The sequence below is a fragment of the Ranitomeya imitator genome, chromosome 5, assembly GCF_032444005.1.
Source record: "Ranitomeya imitator isolate aRanImi1 chromosome 5, aRanImi1.pri, whole genome shotgun sequence".
Classification (NCBI taxonomy): domain Eukaryota; kingdom Metazoa; phylum Chordata; class Amphibia; order Anura; family Dendrobatidae; genus Ranitomeya; species Ranitomeya imitator.
Genome location: NC_091286.1, coordinates 339714376 through 339736583, shown reverse-complemented (window position 1 = coordinate 339736583; position 22208 = coordinate 339714376). Strand labels below are relative to the sequence as shown.

The 22208-nt window shown below is 39.9% G+C and overlaps 1 protein-coding gene across 1 annotated transcript in view; it reads left to right on the top strand.

Annotated features, from left to right (window-relative positions):
- NT5E (5'-nucleotidase ecto) overlaps positions 1-19413 on the top strand; it is a 127414-nt gene extending 108001 nt beyond the window's left edge. Inside the window, exons 7-9 of the mRNA XM_069726419.1 lie at positions 3830-3979; positions 16005-16205; positions 19185-19413. Of these exons, the coding sequence (XP_069582520.1) occupies positions 3830-3979; positions 16005-16205; positions 19185-19369 (536 nt within the window). The 3' untranslated portion in view covers positions 19370-19413. The remainder of the gene's footprint in view (positions 1-3829; positions 3980-16004; positions 16206-19184) is intronic.
- Positions 19414-22208: the final 2795 nt, after the last annotated feature.

The window sequence follows — 22208 nt, the reverse complement described above, 5'->3', positions numbered from 1 at the left end:
TGACCGCTATGTCCATTGTGGTACTGAATTGCCTTTCATAACACATATATATATATATATATATACAGTTATGTGAAAAAGTGTTTGGTACTTCACTTTGTCAGGCAGGTCCTATTTAAGTGATTTCTTGATTGAGAACAGGTGTGGCAGTAATCAGGCCTGGATGTGGCTAGGGAATTTGAACCCCCCTTTCCAAAGATATGATAAACCACAGTTAATTTATATTTTAAGGGGGGACAATCACTTTTTCACACAAGGCTCTGTAAGTTTGGATTTATTTTTACCTTAATAATAAAGACTTTTATTTAAAAACTGCATTTTGTGATTACTTGTGTTATCTTTATCTTATATTTACACACTGATATAAATGCAGCTGCTCTCCTGAATCTTGGATTCTGTTTTTCTTTTTTTTATCCTGGGCTTCTCCTCTTCCTTGTTAGTGAAGTGGGTGTGATTATCAATGCTTCTCTGTAGGCATCCACATGATAGTCAAACACCCATGGATAACAAGGCTAGATTTTACATGCAAGAAAGAAGGCACCATATCTGTTGTGAATTCTGTGGCAGAGCTCCCTCCTGTGGTCACAAGTGGTACTTCGGCTGATTCTCTCTGTGAGCTTCTGTTGGTGGAGGGAAGTGGTACTGCGGCTTCTGAGTTTCCTCCCTCAGGTGATCTGGTGAGGTCGTTAGGTGCTTCTCTACTTAACTCCACCTAATGCTTTGATCCTGGCTTCCTGTCAATGTTCCAGTGTTGGACTTGCTTTTCCCTGGATCATTCCTGTGGCCTGCTGCTCTGCATAGCTAAGTTCTTCTTTGCTATTTGTTTGCTATTTTTTCTGTCCAGCTTGTCTAATTTGTTGCTGGAAGCTCTGGGACGCAAAGGGTGTACCTCCGTGCCGTTAGTTCGGTACGGAGGGTCTTTTTGCCCCCTTTGCGTGGTTTTCTTTAGGGTTTTGTGTAGACCGCAAAGTTACCTTTCTATCCTCGCTCTGTTAAGAAAGTCGGGCCTCACTTTGCTGAATCTATTTCATCTCTACGTTTGTCTTTTCATCTTAACTCAGTCATTATATGTGGGGGGCTGCCTTTTCCTTTGGGGTATTTCTCTGAGGCAAGGTAGGCTTATTTTCTATCTTCAGGCTAGTTAGTTTCTCAGGCTGTGCCGAGTTGCATAGGCAGAGTTAGGCGCAATCCACGGCTGCCTCTAGTGTTGTTTGGAGAGGATTAGGGATTGCGGTCTGCAGAGTTCCCACGTCTCAGAGCTCGTTCTATGATTTTGGGTTATTGTCAGATCACTGTATGTGCTCTGACCGCTATGTCCATTGTGGTACTGAATTGCCTTTCATAACACATATCTAAGGAATATAAAGGCACAGGTACAGGAAAACATGGCATATTTAAGATAAGGGGGGCATTTAGGCCTCTTAAAAATATGTATATACTAGCTGAAGAGCCCGGCGTTGCCTGGGCATAGTAAATATCGGTGGTTAGTTATAGCACCTCACTTCTCTTATTTTCCCATCACGCCTCTCATTTTCCCCCTCACTCCTCTCATTCCCTCCTAACACTTGTCATTTCGACCTCACATGTCATTTTCCGATCACTCCACTATTTTCCCTCACTCCTCTCATTTTGCACTCACACCTTTTCATTTTTCCATCACACCTCTCATTTTCCCCTCAGTATATACATGTTTGTCATTTCCCTTATATATAGTATACACCTGTATGTCATCTCCTGTATATAGTATATACCTGTGTCATCTGCACCTGTATATAGTATATACCTGTGTCATCTCTTCCTGTATATAGTATATACCTGTAAGTCATCTGCTCCTGTATATAGTATATACCTGTATGTCATCTCCCCTGTATATAGTATATACCTGTATGTCATCTCCTCCTGTATATAGTATATATCTGTGTGTCATATCCTCCTGTATATAGTATATATCTGTGTGTCATCTCCTCCTGTATATAGTATATACCTGTGTGCCATCTCTCCTGTATATAGTATATACCTGTGTGTCATCTCCTCCTGTATTAGAACGCATTCACACGTTATTTGGTCAGTATTTTTACCTTAGTATTTGTAAGCTAAATTGGCAGCCTGATAAATCCCCAGCCAACAGGAAGCCCTCCCCCTGGCAGTATATATTAGCTCACACATACACATAATAGACAGGTCATGTGACTGACAGCTGCCGTATTTCCTATATGGTACATTTGTTGCTCTTGTAGTTTGTCTGCTTATTAATCAGATTTTTATTTTTGAAGGATAATACCAGACTTGTGTGTGTTTTAGGGCGAGTTTCGTTTGTCAAGTTGTGTGTGTTGAGTTGCGTGTGGCGACATGCATGTAGTGACTTTTGTGAGATGAGTTTTGTGTGGCAACATGCGTGTAGCAACTTTTTGTGTGTTGAGTTGCATGTGACAGGTTAGTGTAGCAAGTTGTGTGCAGCAAGTTTTGCGCATGGCGAGTTTTGCGCGTGGTGAGTTTTATGTGTAGTACCTTTTGAGTATGTGCAAGTTTTGTGTGAGGCAACCTTTGCATGTGTTGCAACTTTTGTGCATGTGGCAATTTTTCCGCGTGTGCAAGTTTTGCGTGTGGCGAGTTTTCCATGAGGTGAGTTTTGCACTTGTGGCGAGTTTTGCGTGAGCCTAGTTTTTGCATGTGGCGAGTTTTGAGCAGCGACTTTTATGTGGCGAGGTTGGTGTATGTGTGGTGAAATGTGTGCTGAGGGTGATATGTGTTCAAGCACATTTTGTGTGTGTGTTCATATCCCCGTGTGTGGTGAGTATCCCATGTCGGGGCCCCACCTTAGCAACTGTACGGTATATACTCTTTGGCGCCATCGCTCTCATTCTTTAAGTCCCTCTTGTTCACATCTGGCAGCTGTCAATTTGGCTCCAACACTTTTCCTTTCACTTTTCCCCATTATGTAGATAGGGGCAAAATTGTTTGGTGAATTGGAAAGCACGGGGTTAAAATTTCACCTCACAACATAGCTTATGACGCTCTCGGGGTCCAGACGTGTGACTGTGCAAAATTTTGTGGCTGTAGCTGCGACGCCTCCATCACTTTTCCTTTCACTTTTTCCCCATTATGTAGATAGGGGCAAAATTGTTTGGTGAATTGGAAAGCGCGGGGTTAAAATTTCACCTCACAACATAGCCTATGATGCTCTTGGGGTCCAGATGTGTGACTGTGCAAAATTTTGTGGCTGTAGCTGCGACGCCTCCATCACTTTTCCTTTCACTTTTTCCCCATTATGTAGATAGGGGCAAAATTGTTTGGTGAATTGGAAAGCGCGGGGTTAAAATTTCACCTCACAACATAGCCTAAGACGCTCTCGGGGTCCAGATGTGTGACTGTGCAAAATTTTGTGGCTGTAGCTGCGATGGTGCAGATGCCAATCCCAGACATACATACACACATACACACATACACACATTCAGCTTTATATATTAGATTTTTAGAAAATAACTAGTCCTCTTTAATGGTGTACACTGTCTTGTGCAATTGGTCAATTTTTATGAAGAAATGCTATAAGGACTCTTCAATTTGAGTTTAATCAGTGCTTGATCAGTGTCAGTTTTTACCCTCAGTGTTTGATCAGTGCTTTTACCATCAGTGTTTTTCACATATAAATCAGTAAATTACACAGCAGCTTCTGCTATCTTTTGCAATATTAATCTCAAGCAGCATACAGACTACACACTACACATCCATGGACTGTCAGTGATTTTCACGGACCCATAAACTTGTATTGGTATTTTTCATGCATGATGATGACTCTTGTGGAAATAATCTTATGTTCTCTCGTTCACAGGGAGTATAACTCTTGAAGACTTGATATCTGTGTTACCATTTGGGGGTACTTTTGATCTAATTGAAATTAAAGGATCAACTCTTAAAAAAGCATTCGAGCACAGCGTTCATCGCTATGGGGCCAGTACTGGAGAATTTTTGCAAGTTGGTGGTATGTTGAATTTCTCATTTTCTAAGTCATTCCTATGCCATTTTTTAACAAAGGTGTGCAATCATTCTTTTTCCAGTCCAAATGAAAAAAGAATGTAATAACTTTGGTACCAGATAGTTTATTCCTCTTCATTACCAAGCCTGTGTTTGGATTGACATATTCAGAGAGCTTAGTTTTTGCAGGATGAGCTTTAATATTCAATTATATTTGTGGGTACGTATAAATTAACATATGAGCTTTTTGGGAAACAGAAGACCATCATTCACCACATATTACATGGTAACTGGTCACATCATGATGAGGAGGCTGGAGGTCTGAATAAACCATGTTTTTTACTTTTTTATTTCTCTGTTGCAGATATTAGCTTGTATATTTTATATACTAATTTCCACTAAAACCAAAGGGGCATTAGTGATTCTTCACTGGGCTTGTTTACTTTTCCCCTGCATGACATTGACCAATCAAAAGCATGAGGCAACATGCAGAAGAAAAAGGAAAATGCCCCCAGAGAATGTCAGAATCTGCTTTTTCTGTGATATGGTGAGACTGATGTGTCAGAGGCATTTCACACAGTTCTAATTGCTGGCGATTACTGTGTAGAATGATGAGAGCAGAGCAGTGTACCCTTACAAACAAAAAGGCACTATCCCAGGTATTGAATACAAGGGGACAATACAAATATCTCGCTGAGGATCTGTTTATACCAAGGAAGGTGACGGGCACAAGGGGGCATTCTTTGCGTCTGGAGGAGAGAAGGTTTTTCCACCAACATAGAAGAGGATTCTTTACTGTTAGGGCAGTGAGAATCTGGAATTGCTTGCCTGAGGAGGTGGTGATGGCGAACTCAGTCGAGGGGTTCAAGAGAGGCCTGGATGTCTTCCTGGAGCAGAACAATATTGTATCATACAATTATTAGGTTCTGTAGAAGGACGTAGATCTGGGTATTTATTATGATGGAATATAGGCTGAACTGGATGGACAAATGTCTTTTTTCGGCCTTACTAACTATGTTACTATGTTACTATGAATAATAATGCCCTTTTACCAGGAATTGATACAAAGCAGTGTATGTGACAAGCACTAAAGCACACTATGCTTTTCATCTCACAGCATGACAACATATAAAAGCATTTCAAAATGAAGTGGCCACACCCCTGTATCCATAATGATTAATAAGTAAGCAGTGAGCATAGTATACCAATGATATTTGCCATAATATGCATTGCTACAAAGTGCTAACAACAGTGCAGTAGACAAAAAAAGGAGGGAGGGAAAGGATAATAACAACATCAGTAGTCATCTAATATATAATTGCCTAGAATACTACTTCCTGCAATTTGTGCCAACTTCCGTGGCTTTGTCCGGAGCTAATGTCCGGAGCTAATGTCCGGAGCTAATGTCCGGAGATTAATTGCCTAGAATACTACTTCCTGCAATTTGTGCCAACTTCCGTGGCTTTGTCCGGAGCTAATGTCCGGAGCTAATGTCTGGAGCTAATGTGCGGAGATAATGTCCGGAGCTAATGTCCGGAACTAATGTCCGGAGCTAATGTCCGGAGATAAGTGACGTCAACAGTGTCCAGTGTCTGATTGGTTGCCGCCTGCTGCGAGCGACCAATCAGAAACGTGCCGTACTGTGACACACTCTGCCCGCCATTTTGGTGTGATTTTTGAATTTTTACCTCACAGCAAGTTTCTACTGCGTGGAGGCGGGCCCAGTGACGTTGCTCTTCAAGCTCCTGCCGAATTTCGTCAAAAAAATGATAATACCATTTACCAAAACTATATATATTTAGTTGTGAAGTGGTTCAGTGACATTTTCACACCAATTTTGAACTTTTGTTTGGTGTTTTCTCCATATACTGCCTATTATTTTTGTTCTTTCTTACTATTATTTATTAATTGTATTATTCTTACATTTGAATAAATAAAGTATATATGGATTCTAGACTCCCGATTCTTTAGAATCGGGCTGCCATCTAGTTTTATATAAGCATGATTAAGAAAAAAACCTGACAACAGTATCTAATACATAAGGCCAGACATGGAGGAAAAATGCTACCAAAAGGTCAGGCGTGGGCGTCCCCACAGATGACAAAATGACCCAGGAAAAGCAGAGCCCATGTGGTACAAAGTAGCCCAACACTATGAATGGGCCAGAATTGAGAACCCTGAGTGCCAGAATCAGCACTGGGGGTGTAAAGCAGAAAAGGAAAAATAATAGTGATGAGTAATATAAATGATGATAATAATAGTCCCAATGTTCCTATACAAAAATGGTACCAACAAGGGGTTACAGTAAAGATGTTCAGGCACCTGGTATGTAAGCCTCCATCAGATGGAAAGGCCCATCTGGATCAAAAAGCCTTGAAGTGGCTTTTTTCACCCTGCATGACACCTCCTGCTTATGATTGGTCAATGTCACGCAGGCGTAAATATAAAATTCCCTCAGTGAAGAATTTCAGCTAACACTCCCTTGATTTTAATGTAAATCAGCAAGTAAAGTTTACAAGCTAATATCTCCACAAAGCAAATGAGGAATGAAAAAATAAAAAATGTTTTAGGTCTCAGAAGTGAATGCACACGCTGACTATTCCCCAGCATTCCCATTATGAGTGGACAGCCCCATGACCACCTGTATGCGATTTGCATATCTGAAGTCATGTGCTGACTAGTCTCATTCAGATTTTCTCTGGCAAATCGCATATAGACTGCCCATCCATACTGGGAATACAAGGAAATTGTGACAATATGCCTTAACACAGATTATCACATTTGAGCAATCTGTAGTCACATACAGTGGGAAAAAAGTATTTAGTCCGCCACCAATTGTGCAAGTTCTCCCACTTAAAAAGATGAGAGAGGCCTGTAATTGACATTATTATTATTATTATTTATTGATATAGCACCATTAATTCCATGGCGTGGTATATGAGAAAGGGGTTACATACAGAATTATAGATATCATTTACAGTACACAAATTTATGATGACAGACTGGTACAGAGGGGAGAGGACTAGTTGTGGTCATAGGTAGACCACAACTATGAGAGTCAAAATGAGAAAACAAATCCAGAAAATCACCTTGTCTGATTTGGCAAGATTTATTTAGCAAATTATGTTGGAAAATAAGTAATTGGTCATTAACAAATGTACATCTCAATATTTTGTTATATATCCTTTGTTGGCAATGACAGAGGGCAAACGTTTTCTGTAAGTCTTCACAAGGTTGGCACATACTGTTGGTAGTATGTTAGCCCATTCCTCCATGCAGATCTCCTCTAGAGCAGTGATGTTTTGGGCCTGTCGCTGGGCAACACGGACTTTCAACTCCCTCTAAACGTTTTCTATGTGGTTGAAATCTGGAGACTGGCTAGGCCACTCCAAGACATTCATATGCTTCTTACGAAGCCACTCTTTCATTGCCCTGGTGGTGTACTTGGGATCATTATCATGCTGATAGACCCACCCACGTTTCATCTTCAATGCCCTTGCTGATGGAAGGAGGTTTGCACTCAGAATCTCACTATGCATGGCCCCATTCATTCTTTCATGTACATGGATCAGTTGTACTGGTCCTTTTGCAGAGAAACAGCCCTAAAGCATGATGTTGCCACCCCCATACTTCACAGTAGGTATAGTGTTCTTTGGATGCAACTCAGAAATCTGTCTCCTCCAAACACGATGAGTTTTGTTTCTACCAAACAGTTCTACTTTGGTTTCATCAGACCTTATGACATTGTCCCATTACTGTTCTGGATAATCCAAATGCTTTCTAGCAAACTTCAGATGGGCCCAGACATGTACTGGCTTAAGCAGGGGGACACGTCTGGCACTGCAGGATCTGAGTCCCTGGTGGCGTAGTGTGTTACTGATGGTAGCCTTTGCTACGGTAGTCCTAGCTCTATGCCGGTCATTCACTAGGTCCCCCCGTGTGGTTCTAGGATTTTTGCTCACCGTTCTTATGATCATTTTGACCCCACGATGTGAGATCTTGCATGGAGCCCCAGATCGAGGGAGATTATCAGTTGTCTTGTATGTCTTATATTTTCTTATTATTGCTCCCACAGTTGATTTCATCACACCAAGCTGCTTGCCTATTGCAGATTTAGAAAGAACATAGCAAAACATATACCCTAACATTTTTAAACAAATAAAAAATATAATAAAATTATACATCAATAACAGAAGAATATGGTTGCTAGATGAAAGAATGGCAAACCATTCGGAATATAAGAAACACCAAGAAAACACAACCACAAACCTAGGATCTCAAAAAAGGTACAAATACAATTTAAAAAAACTAAATAAAATGGCCTTTATTTAAATATGAATGGTAAACAGTAGCACTATAGAAAAATGTGCCCGTACTTGGGGGGTACAATGAAAACTCGTAAAAAGAATAGTTACAAAAGATATATATTAAAGGGACTCTGTCACCTGAATTTGGCGGGCTATGTAAATGCCCTGTGTCCGGTCCGATGGGCGGTGTTTCCTCTTCTTTCATTCACCTCTTCCTTTCCCGCTGTCCGCAATATTTTCTTGAAGTTGAGTAGGTTTCCTCCGTAGTTCATGCGTGCGCAATGCAATCTTGCCTTGCGCACGCGCAGTATGCTTTGCCTAACTGCGGGCAAAGCCAAAAAGCATTACTGCACATGCGCCGCCGTACTATGTCCCGGAACACAGCAAAATACTTCCGGGACGTAGTGCGGCAGCGCATGCGCAAGATTGCATTGCGCACGGGTGAACTATGGAGGAAACCTACTCAACTTCAAGAAAATATTGTGGACAGCGGGAAAGGAAGGGATGAATGAAAGAAGAGGAAACACCGCCCATTGGACCGGACACAAGGCATTTACATAGCCCGCCAAATTCAGGTGACAGAGTCCCTTTAATATATAAGAAAAGAAGCAGCGGGCCAAAAAAATTTACATTTGTATATAAAATTATCTGGGAACATGTATGTACATCCCAAGGAAAAAATAAATAAATATATATATATATATATATATATATATATATATCCGATAAACACAATATACATTCATTATATATACATTGTCCCTAGTGATTGCTCAAAAAAATGCCTTCATATGTACAGCATATTAAGAGGAATGCAAGAATTATAAGTGTAAATATATACCAGGTGTGTGCAAATCAAGTGCAAAAAGATGACCAAATAATGAAATCAAACGATATCAATGGTAATAAAAAAGACACAATGTTGTGCAAAAAATATATAGCAATTCAATGTGTAGGGCAAGGGTGTCAAACTGCATTCCTCGAGGGCCGCAAACCATGCGTGTTTTCAAGATTTCCTTAGCATTGCACAAGGTGCTGGAATCATTCTCTGCAGGTGATTAAATTATCACCTGTGCAATGCAAGGAAATCCTGAAAACATGACCTGTTTGCAGCCCTCGAGGAATGCAGTTTGACACCCCTGGTGTAGGGGATAATGATGGTAATAAAAAACACAATATTGTGCAAAAAATATATAACAGTACAATGTGTAGGGGATAAAATAGGGAAGAATAGTGAAATATATATACTGAACACCAAGTGGAAAGCAACTAAAGAGCAATAAAAGGTTGTTATGCACCTTTAAGGCCCTCTGGTCCAAGTACAGTCCACCCCGACTCGCGTTTCAGATTAAATCCTTTGTCATGGGGTATGCACTACCTGAACCGGGTGTTATATACAGTGGTAAGCGCCGATAGGAAGGAGTCAAAGTGGAGTTAGCGCATGCACCTCCAGGAGGACTCGAAAGTCAACAGAGCCTGTGTCACGTGACCCGGCAATACGGAAGAAAACTCAGTGCTGCCAAGACAACATAGACGTGGGATGTGGATAGAGTTTTCTTCCATGTTGCCGGGTCACGTGACGCGGGCTCTGTGGACTCCCGGGTGTGACTGTCTGAGGTTGTGGACAGGTGTCTTTTATACTGATAAGTTCAAACAGGTGCCATTACTACAGGTAATGAGTGGAGGACAAAGAAGTCTCTTAAAGAAGAAGTTACAGGTCTGTGAGAGATAGAAATCTTGCATGTTTTTAGGTGACCAAATACTTATTTTTCACCATAATTTGCAAAATAAATCTTGCCAAATCAGACAAGGTGATTTTCTGGATTTGATATCACATTTTGTCTCTCATAGTTGTGGTCTACCTAGGATGTCAATTACAGGCCTCTCTCATCTTTAGTGGGAGAACTTACACAATTGGTGGCTGATTAAATAAGTTTTCCCCCACTGTATAGTGGGGCTAGATGGCAACATTTCACAAAGCAGCAATTCTCTGAAAAGTAGCCCAACAAAAACATTTTTTTCTAATTTGTGTGCGACTTGCCGTCACACAACTATTTTGGTGCAAGACAGTCAAGATACAGATAATTTGCAAAAAAAAATATATAATAAATATATCTCTGCAACCACTCTTACATTGTGTGTCCAATACAAAATATACAATTTGGGGAAAAATCCTGTGTGGCAGGCACAACACCTGCATGGAGAGCTTAAAAAACAGGCTCTCCATGCATTTGCTGTGAGTGTCCCATCCGAGACACATGCAGCTGCGGTGCGGAACAGCTGATTATCGGGAGCGCACCTGGTATCCGGGTTGCCGAGGCGGCTATTTGCTAAGTGCTATAGCTATTCGGATAAGGAGTTATCCAAAGCTATTCGCTCATCACTAGTGGTAATGCTTCCTGCTAAGGTTCGTTTAAAACACAAAGTACAGAAATGTTTGTTGTTTTGAACAAAATATAGACCGCGAATCAAGCAAAGCCTTGCATGCAGGACTCAGCCAGCAAGTCAAAGAGCAGTGTGCCCTGAATTTTGATTTCATGATAGGGGGACCAGTAATCTTCCGCAAGTTATACATGATTAGTGATGTACACAGTGAGGGAGAGCAAAAGCCATAGAAGCAGTGCAGGTTCCACAATTCTATCAAATATATGATTCTTTGGTCCCCTTTAGTCTGTGCGGAGCCAACATCAGCAACGGTAGAATTATGTCTATTCCATTCCCCAGTCGTCATGTTTATCATTGGGCTATCTTATTTTAGGATAACATTGCAGGTTAAAGTGCTGGTTAATAAACTTTTTATTCTCATACTTTGTGATATATGTATATACATAAACATTGCTGTGCAGTTTTTTTTTCTACAACCTGCCTAAAACTTTTGCAAAGTAAGAATATTTTCAAAAATAGAACTGTTAATAGTTTATTTTTATTAACTAACAAAATGCAATGTGAGTGAACAAAAGAGAAATCTAAATCAAATCAATATTGGATATGACAAGTCTTCACCTTTCAAACAGTATCAAAACAGCAATTGTTCTAGGTGCACTTGTACGTAGTTTATGAAAATGCTGTCCAGGGTAATTCCAAACATCTTGGTGACCTAACCACAGATCGTCTGTGGATGCAGCCTTGCACAAATCTTTTTGTCTGATCATGTACTTCTAGACAGACTTGATGATGTTGAGATCTGGACTGGTGACCATATTATCAGTTCCAAGAATTCATATTCTTCTTTATGCTGAGGATAGTTCTTAATGATATTGGATGTAATGTTTGAGATCGTTATTCTCCAGCGGCATAAATTTAGAGTCAATCAGATGCTTTCTTGATGATATTGCATGTTGAAGTATCCACCTGTATTTATTATCACTGAAGACATCTATCTTGAACCAATTCTCAACTCCATTTGCTGAAAAGCAGCTCCAAATTTGCAACAAAACTTCACTAAGCCTCACCGCTACCTGCAGACTCTTACAATTGCACCCCTCTCCAGCCCTTCAGCAAATAAACTTACTTCTGTTGCAGCCAAATATTTTAAATGTTGATTAATCAGTACAGAGCTCCCTGCCATATTTCTGCACACTAGTTTCTATGTTATCATGCATAGTTTAGTCACTTCGCCTTGATCCTACTTTTAAAGTATGGATTTTGGCAACAATTCTTCCATGAAGACCACATCTGGTCAGACTTTCCAAATTTTAGATGGATATAGCTGTTTCCCACTGGTTTCTGCCAATTCTGAGCTGATGGCAGTGCTGTACATCTTCCAATGTTGAGGGGAAATAAGCATGATGTTTCTTTAACCTGCTGCACGAAGTTTCCCTAGTCCACCACTGTATCTTTGAACCGCAACTATGACTATATCTTGGCGTGGCAATGCCGAGAAATACTATCCATCATGTAATATTATCAGAAAGACATCTGTTTGGCTCTAAATTTATTCTGCACCAGTACAATAACTTCAAATTACAGCCAATGTGAATAAGAACTATCTTCAAAATAAGAAGAACAAAAAGTCATGGAAGCGATGATATGGCCACAAAGCCCTAATCTCAAAATCATCAAGTTTGTCTGGGATTACATAAAGAGACATATCCATCTGTGCAAGACTAAATCCACAGAAGATTAGTGGTTAGTTCCCCGAGATGTTTGAAACAACAATCCATCAGAGTGTTTTAAAAAACTGTATGTAAGGATTTATGCTTTGATGCTGTTTTGAAGGCAAGGGGTGGTTACAAATATTGATTGCATTTCTTTTTTCTACACACTTTACATTTTGTTAATCCATTAAAATAAACTATCAACACATCTATTTTTTAAAGCCTTCTTACTGTTAGAGGCCAGGATTTCCGTTCTGTGCGGGATGTGTCTCAAGCACTGTTTGTTGCTCTGGTCTTCCATTCAGGTCCAGCTGCTGGGTCTGCTGCTTAGTGCAGACATTGGTCCAAGCACCTTGCTCAAGCTCCTGTTATACACATGGTTACTGCTGGCTCTCCAGCTAAAGTCTATGATAATCAGTGGGATACGGCAGCCCCTCTCCTGGAGTCTAAGACCAGAAATCACCTTACTGAGCATGTCTGTGATGTGGCAGCTCCGGACTGGCCACGGGTGACGCCATGTCCGAATGGGCGTGAGTGTTTGGGGTGGAGCCTGGCGCATGAAGGGCTTTCAGTCATGTTCTCACTGACTGAATATATGCTATCTGTTTCCGTCCCATGTGTATGCTATACTTCCCTGTGGGGTTAACAGGATATTGCACCACAGAGCAAGTTCAACCCACGTGTTCTTTTGCAGTGGTTTAAATGGGGTATTGCACACTTTCTACTTTCCCTGCACCCCTAGGTGGTTAACTGAGCTGGTACTTACTTTCCCTGGTACTCCTCGGTGGTTAGCTGAGCTGGTACTTACCATTCCTGTAGCCCTTGGTGGTTAGCCGAGCTGATTCTCTGCTTTCCCTGTACCCCTCGGTGGTTAGCTGAGCTGGTACTTGCCATCCCTATACCACTCGGTGGTTAGCCGAGCTTGTTCTCTACTTTCCCTGTATCCCTAGATGGTTAGCTGAGCTGGTTCTCTACTTTCCCTGTACCCCTCGGTGGTTAGCTAAGCTGGTACTTACCGTTCCTGTACCCCTTGGTGGTTAGCCGAGCTTGTTCTCTACTTTCCCTGTATCCCTAGATGGTTAGCTGAGCTGGTTCTCTACTTTCCCTGTACCCCTCTGTGGTTAGCTGAGCTGGTACTTACCATCCCTGTACCCCTCGGTGGTTAGCCGAGCTTGTTCTCTACTTTCCCTGTATCCCTAGATGGTTAGCTGAGCTGGTTCTCTACTTTCCCTGTACCCCTTGGTGGTTAGCTGAGCTGGTACTTACCTTCCCTGTACCCCTCGGTGGTTAGCCGAGCTTGTTCTCTACTTTCCCTGTACCCCTCGGTGGTTAGCAGAGTTGGGACTCCTCTCTCTGTGCATCTCTGAGTGTTATCTGGGTTTGGATTTCTGCGTTACATTCACACTGAGTGGAGTTAACTCAGTGTGTTTTAAGGAGGAACGTTTGCTAGATTTTTATCTGTCTTTCTTCACACTAGCAGCAGTTTTCTGAACGGTGGACACAGGGTTGCGGTTGCACCTTAATTATTATTTATTCTTATTGGTGCAATCCGCCAACCCCAACACTTAATTTGCAGGATTTTTTCCACACATGCCTAAAATTTTTTGCACAATACTGTAAGTATACAATGAGGTATTTTGCAGATGTCGATTGCAGAATGTGCAGTTTTAATAAATGATTCACTGGCTTTGCTTACAGGGGTCATCTGGTCTCTGAAGGGAATGCACACACTGACTATTTCCCTGCATTCCCCATATGAGTGGACAGCCCCATGACCGCATGTATGCGATGTGCACACTTGAAGACATGCGCTGACTAGTCTCATTCAGATTTTCTCAGGCAAATGGCATATACTGTAGACTACCCATTCGCACTGGGAATATAACAAAAGTTTGACAATACGCACTACCACACAATCACAGTTCAGCAATCTGTAGTCACACATAGCGACCGCAGACTTTTCTTCTAAGATGAGACAACCCCTTTAATAGTGATGTACTAACTATCAGCTATTGTAGTTTATGAAAAAATGCATGAAAGTAAAAAAAAAAAACAAAGAATGGGAACATTAAGAAACCTAAAACAGTACATAATAAAATTATGTGTATCTTGGCACCTGACAAACCTCTGTTACTTATTCTGTATTTTGAAGAATGCATTTTCTTTCAGATATGTAAAAGTGTGATCCTCGCCTAAGGGTTAGTTCACACTCATAATATTTATATAAAAAATTTCTAAACTGAAAAGCTACGGCATACGTCTGAATGGGGATGTAACATGTTCATGGAATTCTCCTAATCCAATTTAATTAGATAGGACAGTGGCACCAAATCTGCTGCTTGTGCATAAACTGTAAATGTCATACAAACTGAAAGATAATGGAAGATTCTTTGGGGGAAACAAATGTAACTCTTTATGGTAAATACTTCAAAAATAGTACATGTATGTATTCCTTCCTCTTCTGTTACATCTCTAACATCATGTCCTCCCTCTATCTGAAACTGAACCTGTCAAAAACTGAACTCCTCGTGTTCTCTCCCTCTACTAACCTACCTTTGCCTGACATTGCCATCTCCGTGTGCGGTTCCACCATTACTCCAAAGCAACATGCCTGCTACCTTGGGGTCATCCTTGATTCCGAGCTTTCATTCACCCCCCACATCCGATCACTGGCTCGCTCTTCTTATCTGCACCTCAAAAACATTTCTAGAATTCGCCCTTTTCTTACTTTCGACTCTGCAAAAACTCTTACTGTTTCACTTATTCATTCTCGTCTGGACTATTGTAACTCTCTACTAATCGGCCTCCCTCTTACCAAACTCTCCCGCTCCAATCTGTGCTGAATGTTGCAGTCAGGATCATATTCCTCACCAACCGTTACACCGATGCCTCTAACTTGTGCCAGTCATTACACTGGTTACCCATCTACTCCAGAATCCAGTACAAAACTACTACCCTCATCCACAAAGCACTCCATGGCTCAGCACCACCCTACATCTCCTCTCTGGTCTCAGTCTACCACCCTACCTCTGCCCTCCGCTCCGCTAATGACCTCAGATTAGCATCCTCAATAATCAGAACCTCCCACTCCCGTCTCCAAGACTTTACACGTGCTGCGCAAATTCTTTGGAATGCACTACCTAGGTTAATACGATTAATCCCCAATCCCCACAGTTTTAAGCGTGCCCTAAAAACTCATTTGTTCAGATTGGCCTACCGCCTCAACGCATTAACCTAACGATCCCTGTGTGGCCGATCATAAAAAAAAAAAAACATAATCAGGTTCCTCGCAACATGTTCTCATACGCTTTATACAGTTAATAGCCCTTTGTGTCTGTACTGCTACATATTTAGGCAGTTAACTGCTTCTTGCAGCTTTACATGAACACCCGAGCCTTACACTATGGCTGGTCCGAATAACTAAAGCAATTGTCACCATCCACCTCTCGTGTCTCCCCTTTTCCCCATAGTTTGTAAGCTTGTGAGCAGGGCCCTCACTCCTCCTGGTATCTAATTTGAACTGTGATTTCTGTTATATGGTCTGTACAAGTCCCCTCTATAATTTGTTAGGCGCTGCGGAATATGTTGGCGCTATATAAATAAAATGATTATTATTATTCTGTTGCAGGAATTAAAGTGGTTTATAATTTAAATAAAAAATCTGGAGAAAGAGTTGTCACATTACAAGTTCTGTGCACCAAATGTCGGGTACCAAAATATATTCCGGTGGAAACGGATGAAGTGTACAAAGTTGTTCTTCCGGCTTTCCTTGCTGATGGGGGAGATGGTTTTAGTATGCTGAAAGATGAGTCCTTGAAACATGATAGTGGTAAGTTGTGCAGAATTGCCCCATGCCTTTAAAATGAAAGTAAACAGTATTAGAAGACATCAATACATTACATGGTTTCTATTCATTGCAGCCAATATCTGCCAAATCTCTCTATAGCCTATTCAAGGTAATCTGCTTCAGCGTTGGCATCTTGAGTTTTTATTATTTCTGTCCTGCTTACCAAGTAATCATGGACAGCCAACATATTTCACTGACACATTGGAAAACCATAATAAACCATTAGGATTCTAAGTGACGTAGGTCTATACCCACACCTCTGATATGAAGACATTATCTGCATTCACTATGAACTGTAAAGTATTTATAATTGCAGTCATAATAAGGCTAGGCTCATATTAAAACAGTTCTTTACTGCTCAACTCTACATCGGGATTTTTGTCAAAATCCACCTAGAAATTCCAGGTTAGGCCTCCTTCACATGTCCGTGTTTCCAGAACGTGTGGTATCCAGTTTTTGGTACAGATGCCACAGATATCCATTATAACCTATGCTGCTGTGCACATCACCGTGTTTTTACACAGTGTGTCCATGTAGACCACAAGGAGACATGTCCATTTTTTACCAGCAACACATATGACAAGAGCCAATACAAGTCTATGGGTCCGTGACAAACCCGTACAGCACATGGATGGTATCAGTGTGCTATATGTGTTTTATCATTGCAAAGTATAGGAGAAACACTGTAATTTCTTTTTCTTTTGCCATACTTGAAAAACACTGACAACACATTGATCCAATACACTGATTACACTGTTTTTACCAGTACTGGTTTTATACAGACGTGTGAAGGAGGACTTAGTTTGTAAAAAAAAAAAAAAAAAATGCACTTTTTTTTGTCCTGCTCTAAAAAGACATGATTTTTTGTTTTAAGCTGATACAGATAATTTTGACTAAGATTATTATTCTTTTAAGGTCTTTATATCAGAATCATGGGCTGCAGACATCTATCACTTCATTCAAGTAGATGGCTCAGTTGGGGATCTATTGGAGTTCTCTTCAGCAAACAGTTTTCGAGGATTCCAGCAACAGTGTTTGGTGGAGAGAACTTTATTACTGTATGTGCACACATCAGGATTTCTTGCAGAAGTGTCCTGACCAAAACCGGACATTTTCTGCAAGAAATCCACAATCGTTTTTTTTTCGCGTTTCTTGGGCGTTTTTTTTTTTGCAATAATATAGTGGGAAATCCGCAAAAAATCTCCAAAATTAATGAACATGCTGCGTTTTTTACCGCGATGCGTTTTTTTGCGGAAAAAAACGCAACATATGCATATGTAGTAGCAAAGATGTAGCGGAATATTTTTTACAGTGAAAAAGATTGAAGTCACTGTTCGAGACAGTATCCTTGCTAGTTGCAACTGACTGTATTAAGTGCTTGCTTTCTTATGCAATTCTAGTTATGAAGGCAGAAATACTATATAAGAAAATGATAAAAAAAAACATTTAAATGTGAGTCTACCTCTCAAAATGTGAGTGTGCCAAGACAAACTTGCACATCTTATTTACTATTCATACTTTATATCTGTACTCCCAAAGAAATATTGCACACTCTTGCAGGTGCTGGCTTTTAGAACATGTGCCTGGCTAGTATTTCTTATGTCATTTTTTGCAAGAGGGTTGAATTTGATAAATAAAATATTTTTATGGCTATTTTTTTTAAATGTATATATTTTGTGCATGTCTGTTTTTGCACATCTGTTTCTAGTCCATTTTGGCAACTGTTTACACCACACCTATAGTATATGCGTTGACACATTTTGCTTTCTTTCTGTGTACCTGCCTAGCATGTCTTGTTATGTCCTTTTTGGCAAGGGTTAAATAATTGGAGTTGAAAAGAGTATCAAAATATTGTACAAAATGTATGGTAAAAGAAAAAATGGCAATGGGTAGTGTAAACAAAAAAAACCCATACCATGACTAAGATTGTGAGAGTCACTAACAGCTGCACCTGCACCACTGGTTTTAGCCGTCCATGCAGTAGTACTACCAAATTAGCTTCTTTTGCTTCTGGCAAGCATACTAGTGGGGAGGAAGTGGAAGGCGTTATGAAATATATGGCTCATTACTCATCTCAGTAACTACAGGATGTTTGCCTCTGATAGTGACACCATCAGTTTGAGTTAGTGTTCTGCAAAGAACAGTCTGTCTCATAAAAAAATTACTAATAAGGATAATTTTTGGACTGTTTTTTTTTATTTTAAAAAGCATGACAAAATTGACTGTCGGTTACTACCATATTTCTGTGATACGATCACATTAACATTACTAAGGCTATGTTTGTGTTCAAGAGTTAAAAAGGAATTGGGTACACTTCTAGACCTTAGGATGTTACACATGTGTTTTATAGAAATACTATTGTAATTTGCAGTCAAGCAATAAATTGCTAATCACATTTTGTTTTATTATATAAATCCAGCAAATTTAAATTTCAAAAGATTCAATCATCTCTACTTACCTCTTATCTCTATGTAATCAAGCCCCACCAGGTTTTATAAACTGGTTGGTGGTATGGAAAGGTGGGTGGTCAGTGTTCTCAATAAGTGGCTTCAAAAATAAATGTCACTTTCTGGAACTCTATGGATATGTTCCTAATGGAACAATGGTTGTAGTACTGCTTAAGTAGGATCAAAACCATCTTACCAGCAGAAAAAACATGGGATACAAGTCTTTGAACCTTTTAATACCTACTGTGGTTCAAGAACACTTGTCAAATTTAAAAATGGCTCACAATCTGGAAATAATTTAAAGACTTCAAGATAGGATCATTTTATGTGACAAGCAGTAAAGCCATCTAGCTTGTTGCATGTTACAGGAAATTGTAGCTGGATCATGGGTACGGCTGATATTAGTGGATATCATTAGTAACTCAATATTCAGTTTTAAATTATTAAATCATGCAGTGATCTTTATATTTTTACATTTGTACTTTGTTTTATTCTTGTTTGCTTTTTTTTGTAGGTGATCTTGATGTAGCAGTGGTTGGCAATTATATTCATAGAATGTTACGAATTTACCCTGCAGTGGAAGGGAGGATTCAATTTTCAGAAGAAGATTCTCCCAATTCTTCTTCAGTCGTCATTGAAATGAACTTATCCATGGTCTCTTTGATGCCTTTATTTGTGCTGATATTTAAAATACTCTGAATAACATCAAATATGTGAAACAAAGATTTATTCTAAATATTAAATATAGTTTTGATCTATTTTTTTCTAGCAGAAAATGAATATAACAATGCAAATCATGCCATACCTCTTTTTTTATACCTGTAGCATCTAGAAATTTCACATGTTCCCATGTTCCTGGTTTTGTGGCATGCTTGAAAATTTTCTCTCTCTCAAACCCCGGAATGCCGAACATTGCAACGGACTTCTGCAAGAAGTTCGTGCTTGGTATTTAGCCCCGGATACTAACTGTCCAGTATGAACCCTGTCAGAAGCCAGTACGTATACTGAGTAATTATAGAGTACAAACAATAAACCACAAGTGTGAAAAAAGAAATTTACAAAACTGCCACAATATACTGGGCAAGTGAGGTTTAAAAAGGACCCCCGGAAGTTGAGTTAAATATAAGTTTACAGTAAGGAGCATCCACCTTTTGCCTAAAGCCCATATAGCATGATGATATGGAGGCAGAATAATTAATCAGCAGAAAATCTACTAATAGAGGTGACTAAGTTAAGCACCAAATCATAGCAAAGAGGAGACTTCCTTATGGAAATTGGAAACAGAAGTACAAACCTGTACATTCAACAAAGATAACAGGCTTTAGACAATATTAAAAGATTACTTTGTAGAACAAGTACAGAATCCAAGAAAGGGACACTTAATATACCGTACCTAATTTTATCTGTACAGTGATTATAAAAAGTTTTGAGACTGACACAAATTTTGGCTTTCACAAAGTTTGCTGCTTCAGTTTTTATGGTGGCAAATGAATTGCGAAAAGTTACAGTAATTTATTTCATGAAAATTAACTTAATATAAAAAAAACCTATTTACACTGAATTTCATCCTAAAACCATTCATGTGTGGTGTTTTTCATTGGCCCCAAAATAATTCTGCCTAAGAACACTGTATTGAATAAAAAATCGTATGCAAACATGCTGCAAGACAAACTTCTATCGACGATCCAGCATCATTGCAACGATCTAGGGGAAATTTGATTTTGAACAATAATTTTCTATCATGATGTTGCACCATGTCACAAAGCAAAGTGATAAGTTAAGTACCTTGGTGAACAAAACATTTCAATTTTGGACCCATAGCCAAGAAATTCCCAGATCTCAATCCCATGGAGAATCTGCGGTCAATCTTCAAAAAGCGGTGGATGAGCAAAAACACAGAAATTGTGATAAACTCCAAGCACTGATTAGACAAGAATGGGCTGTCATCAGGATTTGGCCCAGAAGCTGAGATCCAGTATGTTAGGGAAAATTGTAGAATTCTTGAAAAATAAGGAGTCACAACTTTAAATTTTGAAGTCTTTCAGAGACTTGATTTATTTAACAATAACAAGTAAAAAAAAAACAACTTATGAAATGTTTAGAATTTTACTTTAGTAATCATAGAAATATCTAACTAAAAGATTAAAAAACACTGAGGCAGCAAATCTTTTGAAAAACAAAATTTGTGTCATGACTATAGGCTAGACTGGATAACAAAAATGTAAGTTGGAATTACATTAACATAGTCAATTTTCATTTAGTGTTTAGGTAAAGAGCAACCAAATGTTTAACTTCAGAAAAGGCAAGTTTTCATTGCTAAAAGTAGATCTTAAAGGAAATATAATTCTAAATAAATTTCAAAATGCCTGCAATTAAGTAAAACACACTTCCTTTATCTAAGGAAGCAATCGCTATGGAATTAAAATGGCCACCACCTTGTTATACTAACTGAAACCTGTCAAATAATGTAAATAGGTCAAATGCCTGGAAGCTCTGCCCTTCCCTTCATGTGTTGGAAGATGTGCTCAGTGGATATTCTGATATAATACTGCTGGAAATATCAGGGGTTCTGAGGTGTGAAGGGGCACTCACAATACTGCCCACTATGTGTTTCTGATTTAATTCTAGAGGTACCATAAGTTCTGAGGTAAGAAGTGGCTGCTCACACTGTTGTCCACTCTGTCTGACTGATCAAATACTGGAGATATCATAAGTTCTGAGGTAAGAAGTGGCTGCTCACACTGCTGTCCTCCCTGTCTGACTGATCAAATACTGGAGATACCATAAGTTCTGAGGTAAGAAGTGGCTGCTCACACTGTTGTCCACTCTGTCTGACTGATCAAATACTGGAGATACCATAAGTTCTGAGGTAAGAAGTGGCTGCTCACACTGTTGTCCACTCTGTCTGACTGATCAAATACTGGAGATACCATAAGTTCTGAGGTAAGAAGTGGCTGCTCACACTGTTGTCCACTCTGTCTGACTGATCAAATACTGGAAATACCATAAGTTCTGAGGTAAGAAGTGGCTGCTCACACTGTTGTCCACTCTGTCTGACTGATCAAATAATGGAGATACCATAAGTTCTGAGGTAAGAAGTGGCTGCTCACACTGCTGTCCTCCCTGTCTGACTGATCAAATACTGGAGATACCACAAGTTCTGAGGTAAGAAGTGGCTGCTCACACTGTTGTCCACTCTGTCTGACTGATCAAATACTGGAGATACCATAAGTTCTGAGGTAAAAAGTGGCTGCTCACACTGTTGTCCACCCTGTCTTTCTGATCTGATGCTGAAGATACCAGGGGTGCTGTGGTAATAAGAGGCCACTCTTGATGTGGTCCACTCTGTCTTTTTTATCCAATACTGGAGATGGCATGGATGCTGATGTAAGAAGAGGCTGCTGTCCACCCCGTCTTTCTGAATGCTGAACTGCTTGCTGTGAGATAGAGAAAACTTGACAGCATGTAGTATAGAAATTATCTGCCTTTCACAGACTAGCGTCCTGCTGCACATGCTGAAAGGCACCTGTCGTATTAA